General features: G+C 38.3%; 1 protein-coding gene across 3 annotated transcripts; it reads right to left on the bottom strand.

Moving 5' to 3' along the window:
- Window positions 1-1,607: 1,607 nt before the first annotated feature.
- Window positions 1,608-26,312, bottom strand: clocka (clock circadian regulator a). 3 transcript variants are annotated; one of them, XM_040040579.1, is made up of 22 exons: window positions 24,667-26,312; window positions 14,315-14,542; window positions 14,136-14,227; window positions 13,799-13,858; window positions 13,450-13,598; window positions 13,003-13,094; window positions 12,829-12,918; window positions 12,616-12,736; window positions 12,410-12,523; window positions 12,203-12,321; window positions 11,616-11,698; window positions 9,717-9,823; window positions 9,460-9,607; window positions 8,948-9,023; window positions 8,723-8,867; window positions 8,518-8,618; window positions 8,265-8,396; window positions 7,287-7,445; window positions 6,915-7,124; window positions 6,599-6,786; window positions 6,102-6,366; window positions 1,608-5,245 (listed from the first exon to the last, which is right to left on the bottom strand). In XM_040040579.1, exons 3-22 carry the CDS (start codon window positions 14,153-14,155, stop codon window positions 5,033-5,035), a joined length of 2,592 nt encoding a protein of 863 aa, XP_039896513.1. In that variant the 5' UTR covers window positions 14,156-14,227; window positions 14,315-14,542; window positions 24,667-26,312; the 3' UTR covers window positions 1,608-5,032. The 3 variants fall into 3 exon arrangements, with proteins under 3 accessions (XP_039896513.1, XP_039896512.1, XP_039896511.1); XM_040040578.1 differs by having other exon boundaries at window positions 6,915-7,076; window positions 8,265-8,399; window positions 24,667-26,311; XM_040040577.1 differs by having other exon boundaries at window positions 8,265-8,399; window positions 24,667-26,310.
- Window positions 26,313-26,824: the final 512 nt, after the last annotated feature.

The following is a 26,824-nucleotide window of genomic DNA, read 5'->3' as shown; positions in this document are numbered from 1 at the left end:
GATGCATTTATTGATGATTAAGAGATTAACTGCTCTGAATTGAGTTGATCGTTTTAGAGTTAGATATTAGTTTTGCCAATTTGTAACTCAAATATTCTGCTTGAAGTAAATAATCCATGCATATATGTGTTTTTCAGCTTCACATAACGATTAAATATATTAATTCATATCAGCACATTTTTCTAGAACCACGTGATCAGACTTGCCTATAATGTAGTGAGAGAGGTTTATTAACAACTCAAAAAGACATGACTTAAAACTCTTTACAAAGGGTGTATTTTTTTTTATCTCAAATGTAACCAAAGATTTCTATTCATACTCAGATGTGTTACCAAAGTTAAATCAGAAGTTGGATCTTCTGGTCAAACCTGAACTACTGACGTCATTACAGGAGTTCAAAAGTCCTGCTCCCGTCATCAATCAGGGTGTGACCACATTGTGTGGGATGTAGTCATGAAAGATTTAATGTTGTTTTTTGCTATTGAGCGCACTGCAGCAGTTAATTACTTGAGCCAAACCACAAAAAAAAGCCACAAAAATATGAACTGAAAGCAGAGAGAGAGAGAACACCGAGTTTCTAGTGTGTACATCAGAACTACACAACACTGAACATAATTCACTGTGTTCTTTGATTTAGGGTTTGTGTCCTGAGGTTTCCCTGGACAACATTTCCCCCACTTGTTTTTGAGACTTGCCAGTGACCCACAGATAACTTTAAAAGCCCAAGTTGCCCTTATACATATATATAAATCGGTCATTGTGGGTTTTTAAAAAAAAAAAAAAAAATCACTATTGCTTAATTGGCAGGGAAAGACTCAGTATAAACACTGAATAAAGACTGAAAAGAAATATACATAAAAGTATGTATACTATATATATATATATATATATATATATATATATATATATATATATATATATATATATATATAGATATATATATAGATATAGATATAGATATATACACACACACTTTTAATTTGATTTTGATTCCAAGTCTTAACCAGCACTTTTTGGGGTCTTTGTGTGTATGTCACAGTTAGTTTAAATCCTTCAAATGTTTATCAAATTGTTGATAAACATTTGATAAAAGACAATTATTATTGTCTTTTTTGCACATTAAAAGTTAGATTATTTGATTTCTTATATATATGATAGTTCCATAAAGTTTATACCAGACATAGAAAAATAATTAAGTTCTCTTATTTACTGTATTTCCTATCTTACAATGTGCAAAGCCTCCCACAGGCATACGCCTCCTCATGAAAAAAGAAGTCCCCACGTTAATGACACTGAATACATTCTTGTAGGCATGTGCTGCTTGCATGCAGCACAGGACGAGGTCCACTCTACAGAAATTCGTAACAGGAGATAGCGGTTGTCTTACTCAAACACTGATCTGTTGTGGGATGATCACTGATTTTAAAGGATGGAGAGAAATGCCATGTGGAAAATTAGGACTACAAGGTCCAATTATAATCCAATTTATGCAGCACAGAATCATCACAGTGGAGCAGGCATGTATTGGAGATTCAATGAAAATGTAATTTGTGGGTTTTAAAAACAAGGAGGCAGTTTATACAAGCGGGTTTTTTGGGGGGGGGGGGTTCTTTTGCACTGACAGGAGGCTGGTGAGATAGCAAGCGAGAATGTCTAATAGTTTAATGTCCCGGATTTGGATTTTATTATTTATTTAGAGTTGTCCTGAAGAAACAGATTGAATAATTAACTCAGAATGGTTCTGTCATCATTTGTGGGATCTGGGATCATAAAGGTGCATTCGGTACATTCGCTTTCACTCTTTTCTGTACTTGACAGTAATTTAGGGAACTTACTAAATCAGATACAGATAAATCTTGTAAAATTATTGTTCCGTTATCATTTTAAGTTTTTTTAAAAAAAAAAAGGTGATTTGTGAGATAAGGAAGATACTTTGAAGCATTGTTTCTCCAAGTCAAGACAAATATACAAATCTATATTCTTCATCTGGTCCCATACAGTAGCTGCCTTATCTGCAGTATGAAGGTTAATGAAAATGGTAATTACATGTGGCCAATGATAAACAATAAGTCACAGAAATAATTCAAAGAAAAAAGGCCAAATGTATTTGAAGTTTTGAATAATGAACTTTCAGACATTAACAGCCTAGTCAGACTGAAGAATCATAAGTGCCCAGAGGTATTATCGTGGTAGAAACTGTAGCTGTTGATGTGACAGTTGATTTTCCTCCCAGCCTAATCCAACCTGAGCAGCGTCAACCTTTAAGAAAAGCTGCTGCTTGTGCCAAATCATGATAGGCTCCTCTATCCTCGAGCAATAAACGGCAAATAAGAGTAGAGGCGCTTTTTATTGACACTCGATGCTTGCTTGGGTTTTCTATGCTGTACTGCACAAACTGGGAAAAGTGGAATAAAATGTTCACTTTTCAGTGCTTTGAAGCACTCTGTACAACTGACTCCGTCTTCTGAAAATGGCTGGATTCAAGGTGGCCTAGAACAAAACTGACTTTCTAAATAAACGTATGCTATCGGGTAGGGTTTCCCCTTTGTGAACACTACACTCTAATACTGGGAAGATGATATAAGAGTGCACGGTTTTACAAGATATCTTGTAGCAGATGTCAAAGACTGACTTTGTGGCCATGTGTTGAGCTCAGCCCATCATTTCACACAGATGAAGAGGAGGTTGGACTGTCAGCTTCATACCATCTGGCAGTGCATTAGATCAGATGGTGAGGAGGCTGCAAAGCAAGCCTACTAAGCCAGAACATGTAGGGCTGAGTCTGCTGGGATCCTGGTGATGGTCTCCGTCTACAGTAACACTGATCCCCTCAATGCCATCTTTAGCTCGGTGATACAAATTATGGTGAGTGTACTTAAAGTCTGGCTTACCCCAACTTTCCATTGTGACTGTAGAACTCCAAGGTTCTTTTTAGCTTTTGGCAAATATTTAATGGGTAATTAAAACGTCTTCCCGGTACTGCTGGATTTGGCCTAATATTGTATAAGTGTGTCCTGAAAAATCTTTTTTTTTTTTTTTTTTTTAAATTTAAGGCAGCTTTAATCAGTGTTATTACAATGACAGTTGCTCACATGACTGCTTATATTTAAGTGCTTACAGTTCTGAACCTAAAGAGTATTACTGGCTTTGCATTGTCCTCACTCTGAATGTTTTACGATGCATAACTGCAGTTTAGAAAAATAAATATTACCTGCAAAGCATCAATCAGCAGACGATGTTAGCATCCAGCTGCTGAATACCATCAAGTGTTAAGGAGCTGAAAAGCAATGGTTTGGTGGTACCAGTGCATGATATAGAGCTGGGTTCACATGTTTCTCCAGTTTAAAAAAAAAAAAAAAAAGCCACCATAAAACGGGACCCAAAGTGACATAAGTGTCTACACCAAGACACTGTCAGATACAGCCTCAATTTTCCTCCCACAGAAACAACACCTACTTCTACTGGGAACACTTCATGATATTAGATTCTCAAAACTGCCAAAATGTGTGCTGGTTCTCAAAAGGCACAATGGTAGAACTGGCTCAGCACCTCGTCTGCGGAAGAGAGGTTGCAAATGAAATCCCAAATGTAACTCATACGTTTGTTTTCTGAATGTAAAAAGCCATAATATATCCATGTCACTGCCATCAAGGGGCCAAATAACGTTACTGCAATTCTCACAAGACAATCTCAGACCACTCAGCACAGCTACAAAAAGCAGAGCAACTGGCTTCTCCCGATAATCCACAGAGCTCAGAGAAGGGTATAATGGAATAGGATGGGATCTTTGTATCGGGTTGACAGGATGACTGGTGTCTCCCAGAAAGTCCTAGAGAGAGTGGATGCTTTTTGTTCTGCGTGCCCAGCTAAAACAGTTAGATGCCTTAAAACTAGATCATGTCTCTTACTAACGTATTTAACGGGTTAGTATTTTATATTTACATACATCTAAAAGTATAAATGTTTACAGGTGAAATAAAGCATCCTTGGGTGCCAACACAGGCGATATGGATGGCTGTGAAATGGAGGGATCTCAAGTTCTAAAAATTAAGAAATGATGATATGAAGGATGTTAGCAGATCTTACTTTTGCATATGTTTAGCTTACTGTTGCCTCCATTCTATTCACAAATCTCACACACTGATTTCAAGTCTTAAGTGCTTGAGCACATCTTTAAAAAAACTAAAGTATTTTTCTATCATTCTGTCGATAATTTTGTGAAGTTGTGTGAAAATAGGGGTCAAGGATTAAACAAACTGTGACACAACAAACAGCATTGGCACTGTCTGATGCAGACACACAAACAAACATCCCCTAGGAGAAAGGAAGTCTGTGAAAATATCAGCCACTAAGCATTTTCAGGTCTTTTTTTCTGAGTATTAGAAAAAAAAGCATATTCAAAGCTGCAAATAACAGACTATGCATTTCATTTCATGCATCATATAAAATATTAGTTATTCTTCAGTATATTTACAGTATATATTACACATGATATTCTGTACAGTCAAAGTTCAATCTACACCACATTCTTAAAAATATTTTCTGACCCATAATTAGTTTTACAAGAAAAACATACAAAACAAACAATTGGTTGTTTTGTAGGACGTCCTCGAAGTGAAGCTCTCCACCGCACTGACGGGAGAACTGTGAAATAATCCTGTGAGGGTGACTAGAGCACACATGCGCGCCTGCACACACACACACACCCAAACACAGACACACACGACACAAGGGGAGGCGTAAGGGGGAGTCTTTTGCAGGCCTTGTATGGCCCTGTTTTCTTGGAGGGAAGGCTTCATTCCACAGCCAAACCTGCTGCCACAGCAAGCCCTATCCCGGGTTCTCTGGTGTACTCAGGGCTCAGGAGTGAAGTGCAAACAGCACAAGATTCGCGTGAGAGAAGCAGAGCAACAGAGTGTCCACTTCTCATCCTCTGAGGTTTCAGTGGTGCACTTTCAGCAGAACTGCACTTTACACTCCCATCAACCACACCTGAGTTTGGCTAACTGCACTTCTGATAGGCTTGGGCTAGTTACTGCGGCTGTGTCGCTGAGCGGTCAGACAAACTATCTGCTCTGTGAGGAGCCAGCTGCTGTTGCTGCTTTTGTTGTAACTGCTTCTGCTGTGTTTGATGCTGTTGCTGCTGCTGTTGGGCTGCTGCAGTGAAGGTACCCTGCTGCTGCAAAGGGAACGCTGCCTGCAGGATCAGCTGGGTGGACTGGTTTCCATGAAGGAGTCGAGGAGCCTTAAGTGAAAAAGTTACATTAGCTTAGTCGGCACAGCCTAACGAGCCAAGATGTAACTTAAAGCTGCAGTAACTAGGACTCTGCTGATTCACCGTAAAGCAAGAAAGGCAGGCAAATCAGTGTCTGTGTAATGGCTGAACAATTCACAGACACTGAGACATGAGTGCGCATGCTGCGTTCTTCATGCTCTATTCAGGGTGGTCCCTTGGCTAAACCAGAGGATTTCTAACAATTTAAAAGTATCTGAAGCAGACCATTATTTAGAGATTACAGATTATTGAAATGTAATATACTACAACAAGCAAAAGATCTGGACCGCTATGTCTCACCATACTTAGCCTTATGATTGTAGTGCGACCAAAAAAAACATTTGTTAGACAGGCTTTTGGAGGCCATCAGTCAAAGCATATCAGTTCCTCCTCGTATATTAATTATATAAAAAAAAAAAATAGTAACTTGTGGCATTAAGTTAAACTTTAATTTCTAGATCTAATTTGTCATCCACCATCCTCTTGTTGTGGTTAGAGTCCGATTGAACAGTGAGTAGTGATATGGAATTGAAACATCGTTGTTGTCAACAGGAATTCATCTAAACTAAGCTGCATCTTTCAACATTGTATTTTAATCAAAATCACATTTTGAAAATGTCCTCGTCTGTCAACAGATCTGAAAAAAATATTCACATTCAACTCCATCTCCTGTGTCAAGTTCTTTGAGCATACAAAGAATTTTCAATTTATATAAAATAAAATTCATTAGGATATTTTAAATCACCTAAACAGCAAGCTGCCTGTATGTGAGCCAACTTCATACGGTAAAACTTCACCTGATAAGTGGTTACTGTGTCAGTGTTACCTGTAGGAACTGTGTTTGCTGCTGGGTCAGTGGAGCTTGCCCTTGCTGCATGGCTGTGACCTGAGACTGCGGTTGAATCTGTTGCTCCTGTTGCTGTTGCTGCTGCGGAGCCTGTTGGGAAATGCTAATTGTCTGCGTCTGGCCCTGCTGCGGTGCAAAGGCCGTCACCACTTGACCCATAAACATGGTTGTGGGGACCATAACTGCCCCACATGTCATCTGCCCTGTCACTAGCTTGGTGAGCAGCTGGGGGCCTGCAGGAAACCTGTAAGGTTCAGGAAGTTAGTCAGGTCTGATAAGTCTAATTAACCCAAATTGACATAAGGTCAATATATATGACCTTTTTTCACTATAAAAGTGCACTGTACCTAAATTAGTACTACATTAAATTGAAGTATTATGCACCACAGAGGGTGCCATCAATGAACTCGAGCACTACTTAATAACATTTTCATTATGAAGAAATATAACAAATAGATTTAGGTGAAGATTCACACCTAATCTGAGCCGAACGGTCCTGTGCAAATGTTGCCACAGCAGGAGTGTTGGGTCCAGTATTCTGCGCCAGGCTTGTGGCAATCTGAACCACGTTAGCAGGACTTTGCTGAGGGATCATCATCGTGTTGTAGAGAGATGCAGGCAGTGGATTCTGTTGAGGCTGCACCGTGTGTGACGACCTCTGAGGCTGAAATAAACAGAACCGGAGTCTTTGACATGAGCATGCTGGATGGAAAAATCTATAACAAACACAGATAAGCTATTAATTCAGCGTGTCAGTGAGAGGCAAAATGAGAACCGTTTAGCCTGTCTGACCTGCGAGAGTGCTGTGTTCTGTTCCCGTAGGAGTGTTTGCTGCTGGGATGGGGGCTGCACAGCATGTTGTTGCTGTATGCTGTTTTGCAGAGATCCTGCAGAAACCACCTGGCCCTGCATGCTGAGTGTACCCCCCTGCTGCCCACCATTCCCCTGGGCCATCTGTACAGAGCTCACATTTAGTCCTCCAGCCCCTTTCTGCAGGAACATCTGAGATACACATCACACATTCGAACTCCAGCTCTAATTATAACAGCAACACATCCATCATGTAAGCTGAATATAAAACAATTAAAAAGAAAACCTTTCATATATTTACTAGGCTATGTAATCATTCATTTGCAACACTTGTGCGCAGCTCTTCAGTCCTACCTGCAGACTCTGTCCCTGCACCCTCTGTAGCTCGTCCTGGATCTGCCGCAGCTCATCCTGCTGCCGCTGAATGTTGGCCTCGATCATTCTGGTCCTCTGCTCCAGCTGCTCTTTCAGGTGCTGCATGGCTTCTAACTGGCTGGAGAACTGGACCATTGACTGTTAAAGAATAAAGACATAACAGTATGGCAGTTTATTTTAAATGTTCAATACGTATATTTTACAAATTGTTAAGGCTCAGGTCACATTCTCTGAGTACAAACAACTTCTTGCATGCTGACCACAGAACACATTTTAACCAACAGTGACCACTGGCTTAAAAATGTAACCAATTCAAACTGCAGCTCCAAGAATATCTGCTTAACGCTGGCAATAAAAGCAAGTGAATTTGTGAACACCCATAAAATTCTCAGCTTTAAAGCAAAAATAAACATATTTACAGCCTGCAAACTTTCCTTTGTTCTCTACAGCCAACTGACGGTTCATGACAACTGTGTGCAGGGGCTATATTTTTATTTAACTCACCTACATTTTTTAAAGACTTAAAAATCCAACATGCTGACGGTCAGACTACAGGCTACAGTAGTCCACAAACCAATAGGTGGCATCATAGGGACTACGTCTACGTTTTATATATAAATATAGGCATTCCTGGGTTAACAGCCCCATCATGTCAGTGCGTGGGAGCTATACAGAGATCCATGTTCATTGTCTGTCCCATGTCATAAGGCAGTGTCAAACAGACACATAGGCTACTCTTGTTCATAATTGTGCTGTTGGACCTTCAGTTTATCAAGTGCCACACAGAAGACATAAGACATGATGGATAAAGAAGTTCTTTATAGTGAAGTGAAACTGAGCATTAAAAAAAACAAACAAACAAACAAAAAAACACTGTCCGATGCAGTCATTGTCTGCTAGTTATACTTAAGAATCATCAATATTAGACAATAAAAAAAAATGACGTGAATATCTTACTTGGTTGTTGGTCGGAACTTGTTGCTGTTGCTGCTGTTGTTGTTGCTGTTGCTGCTGTTGTGGCTGCTGCGGCTGTTGTTGTGAAACCATGGATGACGCCACGTTCTGTCCTGTATTTTGGGAACTCATCGACTGCTGATGGAATTAAAGACACCAAACAAAAGTCCTAAGTCCTAATGAAATCCCTCATGACCCAGAATACAGGTATCGTGAAATTTAAGACCAGAGCGTGTGCGCTTGTCCATCCACTGACCTGACTGCTGATAGATGATCTCCGTTGTGATGTCATCTCCACAGCAGAGACCGACTGGCGACCTGGTGTACTCCTATCTCCCTGAAGCTTCATTTGTGATGCTGAAGGGCAAATATAAACATGATGCTCAGATAATAATAATAAAAAAAGAAATAGTTAATATACATCAAGCTTTGCTCAGTAGTGAACAGATGCTTGTACTTACAGGCTGGGTCAGACACAGCCGTGTGGGAAGATTTACGTGAGCTGCGAGACGAGGCCGATGGGGTCCGACTGTGGTCAAATCGCTCTAAGGCCTCTTTCAAGCTGAAAGTGTTGAGCTGGGACTCAGAGCCTGAATCCTGGGATTGCTGCAAACAATGCATTGTCACAAGGTCACTATGCTGTCCACTCTTTAATTTTTACAAATCATACCTCATGTTGGTCTGACCTTCTCAGCGGTGATTTGAGGTGGTGATTCTTCAATTCCCAGCTCTCTGCGCTGTTCTGCTCTTACTTCAGCATAACTGCAGCGTAAAGACAATTAATGACACACACAGTTAGGGTTAAACACAACTTTCATAATTATGGCTCTGGAAATCACCAGAATACACCTGAATTTAAACAATTAAATTCAAGTTCAGACTTTCTGATTTCAAAGTTTGAACAGAAGTATATGGAAAATTAACAAATCATGACTTTTTTTTAATATAAAGTTTAATACAATTGTAATACTACTACTAATAATAATAATATATATATTGCTGCATTTGGCTGCCTCTTATACATTTCAATATGTAAAAATATTTCCAGTAGCTTTTGTCTACTCCATAGTAATAAAAACACCACATCACTGAAAGCAAAGCATATCATTATACTACCTCTAGGGTTTTACAGAGGACTGTATGTTTTAGCTCGTGAGCAATGTCATATCAAAGGGTCAAGAGGGAAATCTTCATGCACCTTACGACCGTGTGTGTGCAGACAATGAACTCTGGCCTGGAGTTCCACTGGTGATAAGTAATGTAGTAATGGGTCTGAAGCCAAATCCATTGCTGCCCTTTGGTGAGGAATCTGTAGTAGCAGGACTTTCCTTTCCCATATTGCATTACTACACAGAAGCAAAGAGAAGATTTCAATGCTCTGCTTTGGAAGCTCGAGAGGAAGTTGATAACTGGAGTTGACCATGCTTCAGTGATCGCTGACAGAAGTGTACTCACAGTGTTCGTGACACTTGGCTAGTGTCTCAAGGTCATCTACATGATAGTAGTCATATCCTGATGTACCCAGGACCTCAAATGGGAGGTAACCTATGATGGGCGGAGCTCTGGACAAACACAGTAAACGTTATTGAAATGATTAACTGGAAGTCAATCAGGAAATGTCTTGTTCTTACGTTAAGTCATACATCCAGCAATATTTACCCCTAAATGACAACATGAAGCAATAAGGGAGTATGTATGCATGTAGCTTCACCTGATGCTTTCACAGCATAAGGAAAATAAGTGTCTTTCTAAATGGTTCAGGGTAGCATGCCTAAACATTTTCAGTAATGAGAGTTGGGATAATTTGCTACTCCCAGCTCTCACCACTCACCAGGATGAAATGTCTGTATTCAGATGTACAGTTTACCTTTCTACCAGCCCAGAAGAGCATGTTGTTGTAATGTTTAATGAGGCTGATGAAGCTGATAAAGCTTCTTTTTTTTTTTTTTTTTTTAATCCCTGAATAAGATCATTGAGCTTTTGTAACTATGAGAGCCAACTACATCTGTGTCTAAATTAGCTACTGGTTACAGTTATACCTGTAGTTCATTTCATTTGGCCTGTCCCAAGGAAAACACACGCGACACCGTTGTTCTGAGTTCATGTTCACACTTTTTTTTTTAAAAACATATTAAGTGACGTAAGCTTGAAGGAGGAGCTTCAGCCCTCAGGCTATCTGACTTCTGAACTACCTACTATTCTTATCTTACACACCTTAACCTTGGACTTCTATCATTCAACCTTAACTGAATGACATTTGCACGTCACACTGTTTATTGCATCATTATGCAGGCATTATTTCGACACTGATTATTATTTCGACACTGATTATTATTTCGACACTGATTAGGATTTTTATTATTATTCTTCCATGCTGGAGACAGCTGTGGCCAGAACGGATCTTTTGGGTTGTCTATCCCATTCACGTAATATATCAGGAATGCCTGGAGGGAATGTCGTCACATCTGGGATAAATATTAACTTTGAATTAAGGATGAACTCATTAAAATTTACTCATTTTTTTTGGACAAAGGTCACTCTGATCTACCAAAACGAGATTTCAGCCAAAACTCAGGAATGTCTGCACTAATTATGAAAAACATCTTTGAAATAATAAAATTATTAAGTTACTCCATTTTATTTTTATAAAGGTAAAAAATTAGCTACACTGAAACATAACCTAGGATATCAACTGAAACGTGCATGGTTTCAGAGGCATACAAAAGTGAATGCTTGCTTACTTTCAAATCCTCTTATCCCCCCCAAACATCTATTTGTGTAAGAAAATATATACATAAATATTCCAGATCCATGAGCTTACAAACAATATGTTGTACAATATGTAGTTGTGTAGATAGTCAACAAAAACAAATATCAATCCTGAAGTTAGAGTGACTGACAGGTTTTGGATAGTGTTAGTGATATCACCCCGAGTCATCAGCACCATGTGGAAGCCCCGTGGGAAATAAAGCAAAAATGCTGGTGACCGATAGCGGGTCAGGTTGACCTCACTCTTCTTTTATAATAATAATTATGTTTCCTGACCACAAGCCTTCATAAAAGCAAGCCTGCTGTGTAATAAATAATGACAGAAGTGTTACAAAACACGAGTTTTTTCGATTTGGTCTCTCACAAAAATCAACAATTCTGATTTAACAAAAAAGCCACGCAGTCACATACCGTAACCATGGTTAAAAAAAAAAAAAAAAGAGGTCATTCTTTATAAATATAGGTCAGCGACTTTCACACCAAATCAAGTAGGTTAGGTTTGACTAAACACTTAATACTGATCCATTGTAGCACAAACTGAAAATTAAGTTATGCATTTACACTGATAAATTGGAAAAGAATTACCTGTGGTCCAGGAAGAGAAATTTCCACTCTAAACTATGTCTGGATGTAAATTCCTCATTAGGCTCTTCTACTGTGCACATCTCCTATTGGTGCAAGGGGAGAAAACAGAATTTAGAAGAAATAAATATACACATATAAAACTAAATTTTTTAACCACAGACTGAACCTACTCGAGTCCAACTCTAAACTACACACAGTATATTGTCTTAAAACGAGCCTTTTAAACTTGTGCAGTATGACAAATTACATGATCAATCATCCCTGTTTGTTCAGCAATACAAGTTCTGGTTTATTTTCAACTTGTTTTATCCATTTAGGTTCTGCCATCTCCAGTAAAACAGCCCAGGTTTCTACGACAGTGATATGTCAACATAACCCCTCCCCCATTTTTAAATGAGGTAAAAAAGTTATTCCCAGCAGAGGCATTAGGGAACTACACATCATAAATGACAAGGGCCCAAATCATTTTTCCTCAGGTGACCATTACTGCTGAGCCCTGTCCTAATTAAAGCTACCTTAAGAGCCCTAAAGCAAGAAACTGAATGTGTGTCAACCAGATAAAAGGAGAAGCAGTTAAAGATTCTCACCTTGATAAACTGTGGCTTGGCTAGCCTCACAGTGGCTATGAGACACACTCTGTCTTCAAAGGCAGAGTGAAGTGATCGCTGGATCACTCCATCGAAACCATTTCGGGTACAGTTAGGCACTGGTAAAAAAGAATGGGAACAAAGCAAAGTTAATCCTTTCACACAACATCTCTGCTCTACATTCTGACTCTGTGTACTGTAACTTACCATTATTCAGGGACTTGAAGTTTCCAATAAACTTTACATATTCATACACGGGGGGCTCTTTGGGGTCGATTGTCCCTCGGAGCATGTGGCAACAGAACTCTAGCTGATTTTTTGCTATAACAACAACAATAATAATAATAATAGCTTAAACATAAGAATTGAAGAACAAAATCAGCAGCTGAAGACAGATAACATATCCAACCTACTTTTAAGATACTCAGGTGTCAATGTTTCTCCTTCCATGACATGAGAGGACAGAGCCTTGTACACCTCTGAATGCTCCCCCACAGGCAAGAAATTTAACAAGTTCTGATCAACAAGATCAGACTGGGGAAAAACAAAACCAATGAATATGTTTATTACCAAATGTTTCATCAGTGAACTACTGACTTTATCTATTATTTAAAACTTATACTCACTGGTAAATGTTCTAGTAGGGAAGTCACACTCTCAGAGACATAGATTATATTCCCATCAGCCATAATTGCAAGGAAAAATCCATCTAACGCCTAATAGAAACAAAGGTTAGATAATATTTCATCTATATTTCTGCATAGAAACAAAAGGAAAATAAGTGCAAGAAACTGCCTTACCTCCAACATCAGCTGAGTGAACTCTTCATTACTAAGAAAAGGAGGTTTCCAGTCTTGTCTGATCTCAGTTGACTCTGACTGAGCTGCGATTTCTGATAAAGTAGACATAACGCATGTAACTTATAACTCTGTGAATTTAAAAAGGCACCCATTATGCTTTACCTTATGGACCATTAAAGTGGTCAGTATATGTAATACCAGTAAGCCAAATGTTCATGTTTCAGAATGCACAAAGCAATCAGTTTCAGCTCATTTTTGTTCTACTTTTGGCTGTGTATGGTGGCCCTAATATGAGTCCACACAGAATTTGTTTGCAGGAGGCAGTCAAACAGAAGCAAGTTGGCTTGAAGAGAAAGAGCTAAAACATTTCATTTTAAACTAAGGATGAACTGAGGGATAAACCCACTACCATTATAATTAATTCTAGTGGTTATTAGAGTTTCTCACCTTTGTGTTTGTGCAGAAAGTCGATACTTTTCTGCAAAATAGTGGACTTGTCCATCTTCCGGGTGTTGCCCGGCAGCATTGTACCCAACTCCTTGATGAGGACATTGAACTGGTCTCTGCGCTTCTTCTCAGACTTGTTACGGGACACGCTGGTTATTTAGAAGAACAAATATTAGTAAAAGTTAGATGACATCTTAACTAGGAACACTTATCAAAATCTTGTTCACGGTAGCTGTAATAATTCAAAACGATATCTAAAATCAAGTCTTGTAACAACTACAATAGCAGTTTTATGGAGGATGTAACTTCACTGAATGCATTTGATATGAAAACAAACCCGAGATCTTACCGTTTTGCTTTGTCCTTTTCATCTTCTTCCATTAACCCATCAAAAATACTACTGTCATCCCTGCAGATTGGACAAACCAACAGTTATATCAGATCCTTTAACATTTACAGTGAGCTCTTTGACAACAAAAACTCTCCTAGAAAACATGAAGACATCAAACTCAGGCACTGTAAATCCCTAAATTACTTTGATCTTAATCTTCAAAAAAAGGAAAAAATGAAATCACTGTTAATTAGATGCATGAGAACTGTGGGCTGAATGTGTTTTTGATTTTCTCCATGTCCCACTATTTTTTTAAATCAACAATAAAAAAAAACTAGCCAAATGTTTGACTCACTGGTCAATGCTCGAGGTCATTTTGTATCCTGTTCAGGGTCGCAGTGTCGGTGAGGGGTCTTTTAATCGTGAGGTAGACATTTGTGAATAAACCTTTGAAGAAAAAACACCCATAAAATGGCAGAGTGTCAAAGAATCAAAAAACTTCAGACACGAGCAAAGATGGTAAAGACATTTCACCTTACTGACAGTACAGCCAGTTCTGTGAGAGGATGAGGAAGGTGCTGCTGGGTGAAGGTAGAGTACAGGTGGACACTCTGTGATAGGGGTGTGCTTTTATGAGTCTTGGAGGATATTCTCTCAAAGTCTCTCTTACCAGGCTGCAGAAAATAGCTAAAAGTTCCTCGGGGTGCTGTGTCTTTCGTCTGCTTAGGGTGTAAGTCTGGCACATGGCAGCAACATCTGAGTCTATGAGACAAAAAGACACAACAACCGAGGCCGTTATTGAAAGATTAGAGAACCATGATATATGAGATTGATTTATATTAAAAAAAAATAAAAATAAAAAAACAAGCATTTATAAGAATTCTGCCTACATTTATGCCTGAGGGTTGAAATTACTCCTTATTCTTTCATAAATATAAATACATTATAACAATGGTGGATGCTAATATGATCAACGATCATGTCCCATGTTTGTTTAGATATGCAGCTGTGTGGAGCTCTCTCTCCTCTCTGCAAGGCAGGTGGGTGAGTGTGTTTGCTGCTGAGACCAGGCGAGACTGCTGATTGGCTGGTTTGAAGAAACTGCTGTGTACGGACTGGACAGCCACCCCTTAACCTCCTTGCCTCCTCTCCACTCTATAAAGAGCTAGCAGTTAGGCAGCTAATAGCACTGTGTGTTTGTGTGAGAACACTGGTTCTAAGAGTTGACTCTTAACACTAGGTGTGGAAGTGAGATATAGGTTAAGAGTTATTGGTTACAGTTTATTTTAATACTACTGTATTACTATTGGCTCTGTATGATGTCAGTGACAGAGGATAAAGCTCAGTTTCAAATGGGAAGGGAGCTAAAACAGCTCATTTCAGAACCAGATGAACTAATGGGCAACACCAAGGTCCAGTATAAGATAAGGTTAAGTTTGAACTGTGAATCCTGCAAAACTGCTTTACCTGAATTCAAGAATAGAACTGTCGACCTGCAATTGTTATTCACTCTTAATGTGGCAGCACAATATCAGCACTCACATCAGCACAGTGAATTTTGCTGTTGCTGTTGAATGTATGACTATAATCACCTGCATCCACCACAGCTTATATTAAGGTGGTGCTTTAATAGGGGTCACATCCTACATGTGCAACAGAGACGCCGAGGAAAGCCAGAGGCTGAAATGAGTCAGTTTCTTTCTGCTGCCATGTAATATTAAAACCATTACATATAGTAAACAATTATGAGTGCTGATGTTCTCATCAATTTATTTTTTTGTGTTTGCAGTGGGTCAGCATCAATGAGACTGTTCTTTTTGTGTAGTATAATGTGGTAATACATCCCTTTACTTTAATAAAACCAAGTGGAGTTTTGTACTACATCAAATAGTCATTGCGTAGTTTCTTTGGCAATTCTTTGTGTGTTTTGCCAATGAAACAGCAGCAGAATGTGTTGGGTTTGCAATAGCTGTAACCTCAAACAGCTCTGTCACAGAGAGTGAACAGTAAACAGTGAGGCTGTTATCAATTACATAAAATTACACTGGATTATATGCTCCATTGCTAACTGCAAATCACCCAAGCAATCTAAAGTAAGTGTGGCGAAAGTGGACTCTAAATACTAACAAAAACAAACAAGTAAAATAAAAAAAATATTAATAGATGTGCAGTTGCACAAAAAAAGAAAAAAAAAAGAAAATCCTGTGGATTACAATTTTTGAATTAATTACTTATAAATTGACGTTTGATCGTCATAGTCATAACTGTAATCAAACACATTATGGTTTAACTACAAACATACTTTTTTAGGCCATTGTAAAAACCTTGGCTAATAGGGTTTGGTTCGAGTGCAACATCCCAAAAAAAAAAATGAAAATGGTGACAGAAGTAATTTTAAAAGCGATAAAAAAAATAAATTAGGGTACTTACTACCAAATATTTGCCTGCTTGTGTGCTGCTGTGTCAGATATACCAGAATCTGTCTTGATTTAAATAAGCCACAAATGCAACCATCAATAACTGAAATACTCTTTCTACCACCCATCTCTACTATCTATTCTCTTTGCCCAGGTACACTAGATTTCGAATTAAAATGAGAAAGCCCGCTGGGTCTCTAGCCTAAATATTTGACCCATTTACTTCATGAACCAGTTACCGTCACAACCTATGTGGGAGGCTTTCTCAACATAACGGCCTATTTGTGTTGGTGAGAAAATCCCTTCAGTGTTTTTCCCCATGAATCTTGGTAGACATAATTTAAAGAGTTTAAATTAGGCCTGTTAACATTTGGTAAAGCCAAAAAGAAAAATTACACCTACACTCACAGATAGAATGGGTGAGTGTAGGTGTATTATTAGAGTAAACAAAGCTCTTCAGTTAATTGAAATAAAAAAAATAAAAACTACTGGAAATGAACTGGAAATGAAAAAACAATAAAAATAAAGCTACTTTCACCAGTTGCCTTATTCACAAGGAGTCATCACAGAGGTAGCATTACCTATTTAAACTGAATCAAGCAATCAACCCACCCTTGAAATCAACTAAAACTAAAGTGTATTGAAAATTAAAACTAAAAAAAAAAACAATAATAATAATAATAATTAGGTAAAAAACATAACTCTGGATCCAATATGCATATTTATGGTACGTTTCAAAAAGTATACATCAGCCACCTCACATAATTAAAATATAGTTCTTTTTAATGTGATTTAAAATATTTCTGTCTTATTTACTTTTCATATTCCATTGAAATCTAGTCATCAAAGTGTTGCAATTCAGAAAATACATTGTAAAAAGAGTATCATGAGCTAGAGCTTCAATGTGCACATTTTCATTCAGTAATTTGTTCTTTCCATTCATTTAAAGTTTTTATCTTATTTAGCAGCACGGTGGTTAGCACTGTTGCCGCACAGCAAGAAGGTCCTGAGATCAATTCCACCATCAGGCCGGGGTCTTTCTGTGTGGAGTTTGCATGTTCTCCCCGTGTTTGCGTGGGTTCCCTCCGGGTACTCCGGCTTCCTCCCACAGTCCAAAGACATGCAGTTTGTGGGGATAGGTTAATTGATTAGTCTAAATTGCCTATAGGTGTGAATGCGGGAGTGAATGTCAGTGCGAATGATTGTCTGGCTCTGTGTGTTAGCCCTGCGACAGATTGGCGACCTGTCCAGGGTGTACCCCGCCTCTCGCCCTATGACAGCTGGGATAGCCCCCCCCGCCACACTGAAAAGGAGAAGCGGAAGGATCTTATTTATTTATATGTACAGGATTTTTGGTTTTTGTCAAAAGGGGGGGGGACTACAAATAATGACATAAAAACAATTTTCACCATCATATATGGTGATGCCAGAACTTCAGAAGCCTGAAACATTTTTAAACAGATGCAAACACTGTCTACTTAAAACTGATTAAAGTACACAAATAACTGAGATATGAACTAGCAGGTATAGTACGTGTGTAATGGAAACTTCAGTCAGCAATGACAAAACTGGTTTAAAAAAAGGATTTCTATTGGTTGAAATAAACTTGCTGTCAAGTCAATGAAAATAAGGAAGGAAGTTGGCACTGGAAGTGTTTACACCTTAGTGTTGGGACAGTGGAAAAAATGAAGGTAAGAGGGAGGAGTAGGTTCTGTCATGGCCCACTGACTTTCAGCTATGCAGTGTTATTTTACTGCACCCTAGATGTGACGCTTTTCACACAAATACATTAGAGAGTGGATGTCTTAACTGAGATTAAACCTTTGTCAACACAAGTGGCCAACTACACATTGGCACAGCACTGTAAAAGGGAGCGGTGAGTTGTAGTAAAGAGCATTGTCTAAAGATTTTGTACCAACAGACACAAAGAGCTTTTCCTTTTTGGCTGTACATCATCTTAAAAGCAGGCAAGCTAAACTGGATTGCAAATTAAGACTGGGGGGGAAAAAGGAAAAAAGAAAAAAAGAAAAGGCAACAGAGGTCATCGGATGTAAGACAATTTCATAAATAAATTGGCTATATTAGAGCACAATGAAAGACAGAAAGAAAACATTGTAGTTGAAGCAGTAGCTTTCGGCACAGAGCGAACGTTGTGTAACTGGGAGAACAGGCGTTGTATAACTGTGATGTCATCTGTGCTTCACTGACCTGCTGGCCCAGTGACCTACTTTCCTCCTCCTCCGATCTAACTTAATCACAGCTCCACAAGCAACACCTTCCTCTTCTCACTAATAACACTACACTCTGTCAACACAAATCCTTAGTATTCCACAGCATGTATACTTCACAAAAGGTGTGAAGAGGGAGTCAAACTGCCTGCATCTCACGTTTCCTCATTTAATCACATGATTTGAAAAGGCTTCCTGGTGTTTCCTAAGCCTCAGCGGGGACCAACGTCAAGGAAGAAAGCAATGAAGATGTGCTGCATTTTCATCGGGCTTTAACAACGTCAACCAAACAGCCTCACTCACATATGCATTTTTCACACCGAAACATCTCAAAAAGCACTGACTGACGACAGTCATTTATCATAATTTTTATGTGGCTCACACAACATTGTTGAATGCCTGTATGTGGGTGTGTGCGTTCAGATGTAGGGCACCAGAGCTCTGAGGATATGAGTCACTCTGAAGTGGATCTATGGCGCCGCTCGTCACGCACTCCGCCACACCCCGGCGCTGAGATGCCAACACAGCAACTGTGCCAATGGGCAACACCATAGCAACCGGCCTCACCGTGCAGTGTAAAAATAGCTCAGCCGAATTCCTCCGCAGCTGATACTCTCTCCATCATACACTAAGAATTATTAGACTACCGCGAGCGACTCCTTTTGTCATGAACTGGAGTCTGTGGATGTGAAACACTCTGCAGGTTCCACCTGTGCAGCAGTGCAGTAACACATGTGTTCTGTAAACATTACTGCACTGTTGTCTTCATGCAGTGAACATGGCTACGCACCAATTCAAACAGTACCTTTTGTCCCTAACCTATAATAAAGCAGATTCTACTTGTGAGGCAGAGCACTTATACTTCTCAGTTAAGGGGGTCGTGGAAAGCAGAGAAAAAGAGCCAAAGATCCAAAAATGGATAGAAGATAGAATACAGCAAAAGCAGCTTTCACATATGACTCAGTAAGCTCGGAAATTAACAAACAAAAAAATTAACAAAACACTAGATTACTACAATTTGTCTGACCAGAAATACTCAGTTAAATTATTCTAAAGCCCTGTCCACATATAGAGCAATAAACACAATGCTAACCGTAGGTCACAAGTGTGCATTAATGCCTTCTGCTGTGTCGGTAACCCAGTAATGTATTTACAAGGTTACCTATGCATTAGTCAGTGGTATCCTTTGTTACCTTTCATGGTCATGTCACGAAAGATAACAAATCAATCACTTCCCCTCAGAGCAGAGAAAATTTTAACTTGCTGCTTCTAGTCATTAAAAGTTACTGTTCCTGCTGTCGCTGAAAGTCTCTGAATTTCACTAACATTCTGCGGTCACTGGTCCCTACATCACTGACAGCCTCTTCCTATGTGCATGTAATGTGGTTGTATTAACTTTCTGCACTGGTCTGTTGATGTTAACAGTGAGGAAAGCACACAATTTTATAACTGAAGAATGTTACTTAAGGTCCTTAAATACACTGATGATTTGTACAGATGTTGTTTGATTTAAAAAATTAGACTGTCCTCGGGTTTGGATATTTTGTTTTGTTTGTTTTTTGGCTTTTAGCCCAAAATTCTATAATTCTCTCTCATTTATGGCTCAACCAAACTAGAGTAAAAATAGTCCACCAACCTCCTACAAGAAAGAAAATTAAATAAATAAAATAAACATCATCAGTGGTGATTGCTTTGAATATTTTCCACCAACTACACAGAGATTCTGAGCGTGCAGCAACCTCTCGGCACCCGCTTTCAATCACAAAACTACTACAAAGGTCGCTAAGTGGAGGGAAACCTGTCTCAATCACAACAATTGCAGTGTGACATGGAATGACTAGAATTACTATCAGACAGACTGGTGAAAGTTTTATTATTAATTCTCATCCAATTCATTGCCAAAATGCTGCACTCAATCTTAGTCAGTCTGCACTGGTGAGCACAAATTGCCTGCGACATGTCTCTGTGGTTGTTTGCAATAATTTTGGTTATGCCGCAATTTCCGAATGCCTAATGTGACTACAGCAATAAACAACTGGTAAATTAGTCACAGGGAATATCCCTAGTTTACACTGGACAGTATTAAATAACTGTATAATGATTATATTCCACTCTAATGAGAGCAGGAACCATTTGTTCATATGCAGGCTGGAGCAGCAGCTACTAATACAGATGCACAATAAAGCCCCAGACAGCTCCGCCTGTCATGGTTATTTAAAATGAAAATGTCAGGATGAAAATGTTTTCTCCCTCACAATGTTATTAAAACAAGACCTTTTGTTATGGTGTTATTCATCAGTATTCTGTCTTGGAAGCATTCAAAGAAGTCAAGAAGTCTGCAGTTATGCTTGCTTGCAGATGTGCAGCTTGACAGATGCGAATGAAAAGTTTTTGCCTTTTACATTCATAAAAAACAAATATATCAGTAATCTAGACAAGACATTCAGAAAACCCATCAGTTATTTTCAGTGACTTATCCTGTGAATATGACGCTTTTAACACCAAATATTTGAGCCAAGACTTCCTGGTTTTATTAGATTGATTATCAATCACTTTTATTATCAAAATTTACACATTATATATTTAACTCAGCTATAATCTTACGATATTTAGTTGACTAAAACTAGACTAAAAAAAAACAGATGCCTTAATTATGACTAAAATTAAAATCAAATCAATTTAGTCAAAAGACTAAATCAGAGTTTGCTGTCAAAAGTAACAATGATTCCATTTCAGCAATGCTACCTCTTTGCTCTCCCAACCATGCGTGATTGTCTGTTGAGTAGTGCCCAGACAAACAAACAGAAACCAGAAAAAAACCCAGTATCAAAAAATCTCATCTCAAAAGATTCTGCATACCAGTCAGTTTAAAACTAAATATTTAACTCAGGAAGTTGTCTGTGCACCAAACCAGACTATCTTGCAAACAATCCTCATACTTTAAGTCCAATTCATTTGAACATTCTTCCAGCCTGTTAGAAACCTAATTTAATGGCTCTCTAGATGCTTTTCTCAAGTCTAAAATATGACCCAGTGCCCTAAATAATGTTAAGGCAAAACAGTTTAAAAGGGACATTTTGTGAAACTTTGAACCCAAACTACAGATAACACTGTCCAGCAGGTCTTATATCACATGAGTAGATGAACTCTGGTTTCATAGCAACCTTTGTGTTTTCCCCATCATCTGTCAAAACCCCGATACCTGAGAACAGGGGATGGGTGAACTCTCATTGATCCCAAGTGTGGGAGCACAGACCACAGCTTTAACAAGATTTCTTGAAAGTCTGTCAACCACTTAAAAACCTGTGGTGCTTATAAGCCTCACCCTTTATTCTCACACAATTTTCAGCAAAACAGACACAATGCAGGGTTTAGAAAGCCATAAGGAAGAGAGGGTGTTCATTCTGCTGTAAGTGATAGCAAATATCTAGGATAATATTATGCAGTTTTAACAAGCAGCAACAGCAACAGCCTCACTGCCAAGCAGGTCACACAAATCAACAACAACACTTTGGTGAATAAATTACTCAGTCACACATCCTGTGAGAGGCAGCTTCAAGGTCTGCACATCCTAGTGGCATTCACACAGCAATTAATGATGCGATTCTCTCAGTTTACAGGCAGAGCAGTCTTTCCTGTGGCTAGTGGAAGATTCGATGGTTTTAATAATGTCATACTCATTTGGCCTGTAAGCAATAAAATCCACAGCACAAGCTTGTCAACATTGCCCACCAGTCTGCTGCACATTTATACCAACCAAACTAAACACAGGGCAGCCAGCTGTTTTTCCACTCACTGCACACACATCCTCAGGCCCAGCAGCACAAAAGGAGTCTTTGTTTTGCATTTTTAATCCACAGACAGGAATCTTTGAGACACAAGCCGCAGTGGTTGGCAGGGGCCCCTTGACTACTGCTGCCCTCCTCTCCCAGAAGAGCAGGACCTGAGCCAGGGGCCTAATCCTAATCCAAGTGGGTCACTGGAGTTCAGGAGGACGACTGGCAGCATGGGGAAAGCAATCAAAATTAAACGTGGACTTGCAGCCCTATATGACCAACATTTGACCACAAGAAGCCAACCACTTAAATAAGAATCAACACTGCATTCCCACCGTACAAGCAGTAGCCCTCTGAGCAAACTGAACAAGTAGAAAACCTGCACAAGTAATGATATTACTTGACTGCTCTGTCTGAGATTATGCGCTTGTCCTTTTCCAGATGACTTAGCAACATTATTTTCCACAGATTAATATATCAGGGCACACCCAAACAACTTTGCTCTGGCCAAAATCTCTCTTTATTGACTGCAGTTAATCTCAGATAAAGAGTGCACTCTTCCGTTGTCTGCCACTACACAAGCTTAAATTAAACATCATTCATCATGCAGAACTCACAAACAAGTGACATGGGATCTAAAAGTCTAACAAGACCTGTGTAGATATGCAATGTAGCAAACATCCTTACACGTCAGTAGAGCTATTGTTTAATCATTAGAAATAAAGTAAAGCGGATGCAATGGGCATGTCTATCTACAGTGTTCTTTGGCATTAACTACGCTGGACTACATTTATTGATTGATTGACTGAACTTTTCAGAGATAGCCAAAGATAGTCATATCTGCTTTTAGCTCAGCCTTTGAATGTAACAGGACATTTCTGCAATGCATGTACAAAAATCCAGTCTTAGTTTTAAACCATATTATCTTTTGACTACAGGCAGAAAATAATCATTCTGAAGATGTTACACGTTTTACCATTTTTCATTAAACAGTGTTAGCATAAAAAGGTAATGTTTGAACAACAAGAAATTGTCACGCCTTTCCGCACTGAATAAATAATTATAAAACATTATTTTTTACTTGCCGTTACTGGACAAAGTCAAATAATGTCAATGATGTGTGCAAATAAAACATTTTTCCCTCATGTACTGCACCACATTAAGTCTTTTTCAATGTGTATAATGTATATTCTTATGAAACAATTACAGCAAACACTAAAAAGAACAGCGAGTTAGAAAAGAAAGAGGCTACTAGCCCATTTGTACTTGAAGTTATATCAGTCACCGTTGGCATAACCAGAGTCATAAAGTGATATGGTGAATACAAAATAAAAATATATTAGTCAATTCTATAACAGTCTAGTCTGATGATCCACAGACACTGAGCTCTGAATCAAGTTGTTAATAAAACCATGATGTTGTCAAAAACTATGGACACGTCTTGTAGAAGAATAACTTGCACCTTAATTTGGGCCAAAACGATTTTTTGTTGTTTTTTAATATAAAAATCTCAATCTCATTTGAGTGATGTTTCTGTACTTTTAGTTTTTAAGTCACAGTGACCTTTAAAATTATACTCAGGCGCTCTCCTACTGATTCACAAAAGAGCTTCAAATAACTGCCTGGAGGCATTTCCAAGATGCCTAGACTTCTAGATTTTTCTAGAAGGACTCTGAGTTAACACCAAACTGCTGAAAAACATCGTGCATAATATTATGACATAAAAGAAGAATGGTGGCAATAAAAAAAAATAAATATCATTGGTTCTTCTCTATTGATTTTGATATTTTTATTTAAACAACCCATCTTGGGTCTGATTTACCCAACAGTATGACATCTAATCAGCTATGTCTGTAGCCACGGACATAGCTGTCTTTAACAAAAGCTAATTATTATGGGTTAAGGCCACCTTAAACCTATACTTTAAGCCTAATCTAATTAATATTTAACAGAGTAACACAGGGAATCCAGATTAAAAATATGAAAAAGAGAGATTCAGTTTAGTTTTAACTATTAAGCAGGAAAAGATAAATACATACAATAGATTATACATTTACATTTATCCAGACTAGGCCTCTTGTAATATACCTTTAGAGAGCTTAACGAGACACAACATGTGTATAACAACAGTAGTGATAGAGCTTTTGTCTGAAGTTAATCAAGGTTATAGCAAGATGTAGTCAAAGAACTGAACTACTTTGCATCTTCGCATGACAAATTCATTTGAAATTCTCTGGTGACTCAGCCAGCACCATTCTCATTTCCATATTCATCATTTTCATGACAGACTGCAAATCAAAAATAGAGCACTACTGAAACATGGACGAATAATAGCTCTGTAACAGCTTCTGATGAATTAGACTTTAAACAGCCTAATTAACCCAGGCGAATATGCACAAGCTCTAAACAGTCCACTGCTGCAACCCGGAGCTAAATTCAGTGGTTAATTTCCAAGAAGGTCTTACCTTTTGTCTTTGAGTGGTGCTTAATTCGCCAACTCCTCCACCTCAATATAGTTAAAACTTGTAGTTAAAACTTGTCCGAATTCACCTGTTGAACAGAAAGAAAAGCTAAAATTACAAATTGGTGGCTTTGAGAAAAGAGTCTCATCACTGACTCAGAGCTAAAACATCTGGGTCATCACGAGCCTCCCACAGCACTGCAGAAATAAGATGACACACACTTCATTCACCAGCTTTGAAAGGGTCTCTTTACAGATAACATAAATAAAAAAAATATGTTAACCTGAATGTTAGTTTGTGCCATCGTAAGAAAAAGTGATGCTGAAGGAGTGTGCGAGTGTGCGTGTGTTTCAGCACCACACTCGTAAGTTGTATTCCACTGAAACGGCCTTACTTAGAGTATCTAGTGATATAGATACTCTCTGGAGAGTACACAGTTATGGTTCTGTTGGATCTCAGCTCTGCCTTTGATACTGTAGATCACAGTATCATGATAAACAGACTCAAGAACTTGTTTGGGATTACTGTTTTAAAATGGTTTATGTCATATTTGTCTTAGAGATCTTTTACTGTTTGCATGAATCATGTGACGTCAGAATCAACAATTTTGCCATGTGGGGTACCTCAAGGATCTGTCCTGGGTCCAATTTTCTTTCTACTTTATATATTCCCCCTAGGCCAAATTATTAAGCGCTATAAAAATATCTCCTATCATCTCTATGCTGATGACATTCAACTATACTGTTCCTTCAGGATTTCTGAGTTTTAGAAATTGTTTAATTTAAGTAATTGCCTGACAGAAATCAGCCATGGTTAAATGACAATTTAACCACGGCTCCAACTAAACTGTGATAAAACTGAAACTCTAATTATTGCTCCAGGCCACATGGTCTCAGAAATTAGGCAGCATATCAGCTTCCTAGACCCTTATGATTTTATTTCCTCCCGTTTAGACTACTGTAATGGTCTTTTTACTTGTTTTAACAAATCAGCCTTAAATCGTCTTCAGACTGTGCAGAATACTGCAGCACCTCTCTTAACAGGCACCAAGAGAAGATCTCATATTACTCTAGTTTTAGCCTCCCTTCACTGGTTGCCTGTAAGTTTTAGGTTTCATTTTAAAATTTTAGTTCTAACCTTTAGGGCCCTACATGGTCAAGCTCCCCAATATTTATCGACCTGCTGAAACCACATTCGTCTTCTCGAGCTTTAAGGTCATTATATCAGAGACTGCTGGTGGTACCGTGCACTTTCAGGCAGTGGCACCACGGCTGTGGAATTCTCTTCCACTGTCTCTACGCTGCACGGACTCCATTGATTCTTTTAAATACAAAAGCATTTTATTAATTTCCTCTTATGTTGTTTTTATTGTTTTACATTGTTGTTTTATTTACTGTTACATTGTTTTATATTTCCATTTCTTGTGTTGTAAAGCACTTTGTGATTTTTATCTGTGAAAAGCACTATATAAATACATTTTACTTACTTACTTTACTTACTTACAATAATTATTGTCACATATTATGCCTGAATGTCTATTTTCTTGTAACTGTGCGGACTCGTCCACAGAAAAGTATCCACTAACTATTTTTATTTTTCAGTTGCCAATTCATTAGTTAAGAAAAAAAAGAAAATAGCGTCAACAAAAATGTCACATTTGCCTGAAATTAAATCAATATCTTGGTAAAAAAAAAAAAAAAAAAACTATTAAAAATCTTAAATGCATTAATTAAACAGAAAGAAACTGAGCAAAACTGAATATTCTAGAAAATGTGAAGCTGCAGCCAAAAGTTGTTTAATATCTCGCTTGGCGCCCAACTTAATGCTGGTAATTACAAATGTTAATTTACTTTATACGTGGAAAAATTCCACAGGTAATAATATTGTTTCAGCAATAATGAATGGATGTTCTAGTTACCGTCTATATTTAACTGACTTCTTATCATTAAATAGAATCATGATGCTTTTACAGCCTACAGGGTGCAAACAGTCATAACCTCAAACAAACAGTAGCATACAAATATGTGTAAGTACAGACTTGGAAGCATCAATGTAAAAACTTGGGTTCAGCTTAGGCAACATTGGCACAAGACGCAACTGATCAACTTCCACATTTTCCAACACAAAAAAAAACTTTTTACAAATCATCTATTTGGTTTTT

The sequence above is a fragment of the Simochromis diagramma genome, unplaced genomic scaffold, assembly GCF_900408965.1.
Source record: "Simochromis diagramma unplaced genomic scaffold, fSimDia1.1 OVJJ01000026.1, whole genome shotgun sequence".
NCBI lineage: Eukaryota > Metazoa > Chordata > Actinopteri > Cichliformes > Cichlidae > Simochromis > Simochromis diagramma.
This window is presented reverse-complemented; position numbering and strand designations above follow the sequence as displayed.